Source organism: Lupinus angustifolius, chromosome LG12 (assembly GCF_001865875.1).
Source record: "Lupinus angustifolius cultivar Tanjil chromosome LG12, LupAngTanjil_v1.0, whole genome shotgun sequence".
NCBI lineage: Eukaryota > Viridiplantae > Streptophyta > Magnoliopsida > Fabales > Fabaceae > Lupinus > Lupinus angustifolius.
In genome coordinates, this window is record NC_032020.1 from 8,481,332 (window position 1) to 8,488,347 (window position 7,016).

The 7,016-nt window shown below is 33.3% G+C and overlaps 1 protein-coding gene across 2 annotated transcripts; it reads left to right on the top strand.

Annotated features, from left to right (window-relative positions):
* Nucleotides 219-3,936, top strand: LOC109362962 (exocyst complex component SEC15A-like). Of its 2 annotated transcripts, XM_019609067.1 has the most exons (3): nt 219-357; nt 1,399-3,812; nt 3,849-3,936. In XM_019609067.1, exon 2 carries the CDS (start codon nt 1,420-1,422, stop codon nt 3,784-3,786), a length of 2,367 nt encoding a protein of 788 aa, XP_019464612.1. In that variant the 5' UTR covers nt 219-357; nt 1,399-1,419; the 3' UTR covers nt 3,787-3,812; nt 3,849-3,936. The 2 variants fall into 2 exon arrangements, with proteins under 2 accessions (XP_019464612.1, XP_019464611.1); XM_019609066.1 differs by having other exon boundaries at nt 1,399-3,936.

Consider the following 7,016-nt stretch of genomic DNA (forward strand, 5'->3'; position numbering starts at 1 on the left):
ACCGGCCGGTCCGGTCCAATTTTAATATCATTTTTAGCACAATTAGATATAAGTCTTCCTACTTATTAAAACAATTTTAATAAATAACAAAATAAAATGAGTATGAAACGAGCTGGGCCCACTTGGTTCTTTGGTCGTTATTATGCGCCAAAATCGTGGAAAAGGTACTCTCCGCTACGGAAGTTTCGTTCAGCAACTAACAGAAAAAACTTGTACCCAGAGTCTATCATCACAAGGCAGAAAAACTCATTTTTTGCCACAAAAATTGTAGCACAAGCTTTCATGGCTGTTGATGATACCACATGCTTCTTGTTTTCAGAGTCATTCCTTTTCAGATTTCTTCATTGACATATCTCTGTACGCATTCTCACCTTTCATGGTCTCACTTTGTTTTTGGCATTTTTATTCTTTATTTCATCAATGATTTTTGTTTGGTTGGTTTCTGTAGCCATGTTTTTGTTATGGTTCGTTACCATGTCTGGGTAATTTCTTTTTTGATTGACCTTAGGTCCTTAACAAATTTCTCTTCTACCCATCGTTAGTAAAAGTTCAAACCAGTACTCAAAGATTGCGAATGTGATTTGAAATAGTCCGGCCATAAAAATGATCAATTTGACACAGAATTGATATTCATTGGGACATTCTTGAATTTTTTTATGTGCCAAAAATTTTTTGGTCTCACATGTATTCTCACACTGGAGGCAATCTTGTCCGAGCTGGTAACATCTACATGTATAACATCTACATGTATGTGGGACTAACCCGAGACGAGACCTTGCTTAAGGGGAATCATACATGTACCACTTGAACCGACACTAGTTGGTTTTAGGTGCCAAATTGATATACACAAAACTTTTGAAGGACCAAAGTGTATTTGTTCTTCTTTTTAAATAACTGCAAATGCAATTCAAATACAGGGTACCCATATCATGTTTGCTCCATTCAGTGGTACTTTTATTTTCCTGCCAAAATGAATTAAGCTTTTAGAGAAGCATAATGATTGATCCCTTTTCTAGCCAGTTCATTAAGCCAACAACACTGCCCAGATGTTTTTTTCGAGCACCAAGTGTAGCTCTTAGGACTTTAACATTTTATCATTTGGCCTATCTGTAGATCCAGTGGGGCCTTATACCATTAGACCACACGTTTAAAATTACTCATGCTAACTTTTAAAATATTATCCCTCTCTTATGATTTAATATTTGTGTTTATATGTGAATTTTACATCTTATATCATTGTTGTGTGGTGTCTTATAATTTTTTTTAAGAACAATTGTATCCTGTGTCTGCATCATATAGTATCATTGCTTTCTTCCTGTTTGTCTTGTTCTTTAACGATGTACTACTGCTACTCTTTGTGATGCTGTATTCGGTTTCTAACAAGTAGTGTATTTCTAGATTCTTCGGGTTCATGTGACAATGGATACAAAGATACGAAGGAGATCTGAAGTAGAGATTGGTGATGAAGGAGAGGACTTAGTTCTAGCTACTTTGATTGCAAATGGAGATGATCTTAGTCCTCTTGTCAGGCACGCCTTTGAAATGGGGCGGCCTGAGGGGCTCCTTCGCCAGCTGAATTATGTTGTCAAGAAAAAGGAAACTGAAATTGAGGAGATGTGCAAGATGCATTATGAAGAATTCATCCTTGCAGTTGATGAACTCCGTGGCATGTTGGTTGATGCCGAAGAGCTAAAGAGTGAACTCCAAAGTGACAATTTTAAGTTGCAGCAGGTTGGCACCAACCTTCTTGTCAAGCTTGAGGAGCTTTTCGAATCTTATTCTGTCAAGAAGAATGTCACTGAAGCTATAAAAATGACCAAGAACTGTATACAGGTGTTGGAGCTTTGTGTCAAGTGTAACAATCACATTTCTGAAGGCCAGTTTTATCCCATACTGAAAACTGTGGATTTACTTGAGAAGAGTTACATGGAGAACATTCCTGCCAGGGCTCTCAAAAAGGTGATAGATAAAAGAATTCCTACCATAAAATCGCACGTCGAGAAGAAGGTATATAGTCAAGTCAATGAATGGATGGTCCACATAAGGAGTTCTTGTAAACATATTGGACAAACAGCAATCAATCACTCTGCGTCCGTTCGTCAGAGGGACAAGGAAATGTTAGAAAGGAAGAGAAAGGCAGATGAGCAAAATATTCCAGTAGTAGAGGATCAAGCTTATACTTTGGATGTTGTAGAAGTTGATGAAGATTCTGCCATGAAATTTGACCTAACGCCACTTTATCGTGCTTGTCATATTCATAGTTGTATGGGAATCCTAGATCAGTTTCATGAGTATTACTATAAGAATAGATTGTTACAATTGAATTCAGACTTGGAGGTATCCTCAGCACAACCTTTTATTGAATCGTATCAGACATATTTGGCTCAAATTGTGGGGTACTTCATAGTAGAGGATAGGGTCCTGAGAACTGCTGGGGGGCTCTTGGTAGCAGATCAGGTTGAAACCATGTGGGAGACTGCTGTATCTAAAATGACATCAGTGTTGGATGTGCAATTCTCACTTATGAACTCTGCCACCCACCTTCTCCGGGTTAAGGATTATGTCACACTTCTCGGGTGTACTCTTAGACAATATGGATATGAAATAGGCCCACTTCTTGATGTGCTTGATAACAGTCGTGACAAATACCATCTGCTTCTTTTGGGTGAATGCCGGAAACAAACTGTTGATGTTCTTGGCAGTGACTCATATGAGCAGATGGTGATAAAAAAGGATACTGATTATGAGAATATTGTTCTGGCATTGAGTCTTCAAACTTCAGATATTATGCCTGCTTTTCCGTATGTTGCACCGTTCTCCTCCATGGTACCTGATGTTTGTCACATTGTGAGATCCTTCATCAAAGGCTCTGTTGATTACTTGTCTTACGGTGTACGTACTGGTTACTTTGATGTCGTGAGGAAGTATTTGGACAAGTTTTTGATTGAAGTAGTAAATGAAACATTGCTTGACACAATCAATAGTGGCAATATCAGTGTGTCTCAAGCCATGCAGATTTCTGCAAACATAGCTTTTCTTGAAAGAGCTTGTGATTTTTTCATTCGACATGCAGCCCAACAATGTGGTATCCCGGTTCGATCAGCTGAGAAGCCTCAAGCTTCTTTAACTGCAAAGGTTTTACTGAATACTTCAATGGATGCGGCTTATATTACTCTGCTGAATTTGGTAAATACAAAAATAAACGAGTACTTGACTCTTACAGAAAGTGTTAATTGGATTTCAGAGGAGACAAAGCAGAATGGAAATGACTACATGAACGAAGTGATCTTTTACCTTGATTCTCTTATGTCCACAGCGCAACAAATTTTACCCTTGGATGCTATGTACAAAGTTGGGACTGGTGCACTTGAGCATATTTCCGATACAATTGTGGCTGCTTTCCTTAGTGATAGCATCAAAAGGTTCAATGCAAATGCTGTTATTAGTATCAACAGTGATCTTAAGATGTTAGAGAATTTTGCAGACGACAGGTTCTATTCTGCTGGCTTGGAGGAAATTTACAAGAAGGATTTTAAAAGCTGTTTGAAAGAAGCACGTCAATTAATTAACCTCTTGTCAAGTAGTCAACCCGAAAACTTCATGAATCCTGTTATAAGGGAGAAAAATTACTATGTATTGGATTATAAAAAGGTGGCTACCATTTGTGACAAATTCAAGGATTCTGCAGACGGGATCTTTGGAAGCCTTTCGAATAAAAATACAAAGCAAAGTGCTAAAAAGAAATCGATGGACGTGCTCAAAAAGCGACTTAAGGATTTCAACTAACCAGAGTTGGAAAGTTATTCTTTCATTTGAAGTATGGCATGATTGTAGTGCTCTATTATGGAAGATGTTTAACTTCAGAACTGATAGTGTTTCTCACTGTTGTGACTCAATTTTATATAATAAAGAACTATTTCTGTCTTTATGCTGTTTTGTTTCAGTGAATATGTCAAAGCATATTGCTTTTCCATGCCTCTTTAACAGACAAAAATGTTCAATGCCATTTGAATAAAGAAGTTGAAGTTTATTATCTGCATTTGATTTCATTATCACTGCACCATTCAGCTTCTGGAATATCTTTGTCATTTTGTTTTCCTACACATGTAAATCTTGTTCATCTAATTATCTAGAAATAAATGTTTCCTATTTTTTATCCTTGCAAATAATTCTTTACTCACTTTGAATGAGTTTTACAATTTATGTGGGATGAAAGTTAACATGATGAATCCTATAGTTTATTCATAAAATGTAATTTTTAAAGATTAATAAAGACAGTACTGCGATAAAATAACAACATCAATCGATAATTCTCTAAACATTGTTTGTACTAGTACACAAATGAAATATTATTTGAATAACTAATTTTAATACTTTCTTATAGCTGTTGATAATTGAAGTATAAACCACATATTTAAATCTTAAATTATCATATATCACAAGAAATTATCTGAATCATTTTTTCAAATGGCATTTTGGTATAGGGAATATTTCTGTTGTATGCACTTCAAATGATAATGTTCTTTAAGTTGGACTATCATTTTAATAAGATTACATATGTTGTCTGATAAAGTATATAACTTTATTGCTTTTGATTTGTTAAAAACGTTAAAAAAGTTAATTATTAAATATTTTTATGACCATAAACTGTAACACAGATATAATTTCATTTTAATATTAGTCAATTGCATTATTTGTGCTATTATAGACTAGAACAAACTCAGTGCACTTTTCCTATGGTGGGGTAACACACCTCAACAACGCCAAATTTATCCCATTGAAAAAATAATGGGGTTTTATTGCTAAAGCACCCATTCTACACCCTAATCTTACATTGGAGTGTTGGTCCAGGGACTATGGGGTCTTTAGGGAATGCAAGGGTTGGAAAAGTAAGTAGTTGGTGCACCTTTACTAAAATTATATAGTCTTAGTACACATTTTAAGTTATTTATGAAATGGATTTAATATATATATATTGACAGTGTAATGTTTTTTATACTGTCAGTTAATCATCCACCATTAATTTATTAATCATCATTAATTCTCAAACAAAAGTAATACAAATCAATGGTGGATGATGTACTGACAGTGTAAAAAACTTTACACTGTCATTTTACAGATTTTAAGCTCTTATGAAATTAGTGTATTTTTTAAAAACTCAACAATTGAATTGTCATGTTTTTTATTTTTTTTATCTTTCCTACAAAACTCGTCATCTTTAATGTAAAGTTAAGGTTATATACATATTTTATTAAACTCGGCACTTCCAATTGAGCTTTTCTATTTATTTATTTTATTTCCTAGAGTAAATTGGGCATGCATTAAAATCGTTTTTCACATTAGAGTTTTAGTATTTTATTTATTTATTCGCTACTAAACTCGCCAACATAGTTGTAGTTTTTAGCCTAATTTTTTGTTAGTTTTAAAGTTGAAATCGACAGCAGTGCTGGGGTTTTATCCTTTTTTATGGTTTTCTGTTTAATTTTGTTCTTCTTAAAGGTTAAATGGGCAATGTCATTAGAAAAGGAAAACTTATTGCATTTTATTCGAGCATTGTATGATAAAATGTGTGATAACACTACGGATGACACTGAAATAATCGAGATGATGGTACAGTCTTTTGAGAACAATGGTCCAGCAATGAAGTTGATAAAGGGTGATGAGTTTCTGGTTAAAGAGAATATGATAATACATTCTCTAATGGGGACAAAGAAATATGATATCATGATATGCATTTCTTACATTGTATATACTGGCTTTTGATATATGTACACCCGAAATTACATTTTTTCATTGCATTTTTACACTTTGCAAAACATTTTTACAATTTTGTTTTTTAGTTCAAGTAAATGCATGAGCTTCCTTTTTAGTTCAAGATAAATCTACACAGTAACACTTTGAACCTCTCACTGTAATGGTATATTTTGTTAATTATTAACATTGCCGATTTAAGCTTGACAAATTTTAACAAAAAAACTACAATGACATTGGCCATTTAACCTTTAAGAAGAAAAAATTAAACAAAAAACAATAAAGAACTTATAAAACTCCTGTCGATTTCAACTTTAAAAGTAACAAAAAATTAGACTAAAAACTACAACTGTATTGGCGAATTTAGTAGGAATAAATAAAAATATAATTTTGCAAAAAACAAAATTCTGGTTGCCGAGTTTAGTCTAAGAAATAAAAATAAATAAATAGAAAAACTCCAATTGAGGTGCCAAATTTAATAAAATATGTTTATAACTCAAAATCTACACTAAACATGCCGAGTTTTATAGGGAAGAGAGAAAAAAAATAAGAAACTCGGTAATCCAATTACCAAGTTTTTAAAAAGTGCACTAGTTTAATAAATAACTTAAAAAATACACCAAAATTGTAATATTTCAATCAAGATATATTAACTACTTTTATGGTACGTGCCACTATGTTAACCAAGGTGAGATCATTGTCAAGCCCTTTGAAGGGTATGATCCCCTAGAACATTTCAAAAAATAAACATCCCTAGTGTCCACCAATCAAACAAGGATTATGTGTCCCATAATCATTATGGACATGTCCCTAATTAATTAAATTTCTTCAAATAATATAAAAAATTTATTCAATCTTTTTTTGGAATATTTCATTTTAATGATATAACATTTTTTATTGAACTAAGACATGAATGAGACATATGATCTTTATCCCACCAATCAATGACATTGTCAATGCCAAGTACTTGTGGCTCCTGACAAATGAGAGCAATCGAGTAGTGACATCAAGGAACCCTGGATAGATTATCTTTTTTCATGCTAGAGACACTATTTATTTCCACAATTGTGTACATGTATGTCTTATGTTTATCTTTTGTGTTGTTGTTAAAACCGTACATGTTATTAAATTGGTCAATGTGCTAATATAGTAGTTTAGTAATTAAATTGCATGTTGATTAAATTGGACATAATGTTTATATATGTATAAACCTATAACAAAAAAATTTCAAATAGCTAGATACTCAAATTTATAATTCATATTCA

What these genes read in the sequence shown, in the direction of transcription:
- LOC109362962 (XM_019609066.1), top strand. Translation starts at nt 1,420, where the DNA reads ATGGATACAAAGATACGAAGGAGATCTGAAGTAGAGATTGGTGATGAA.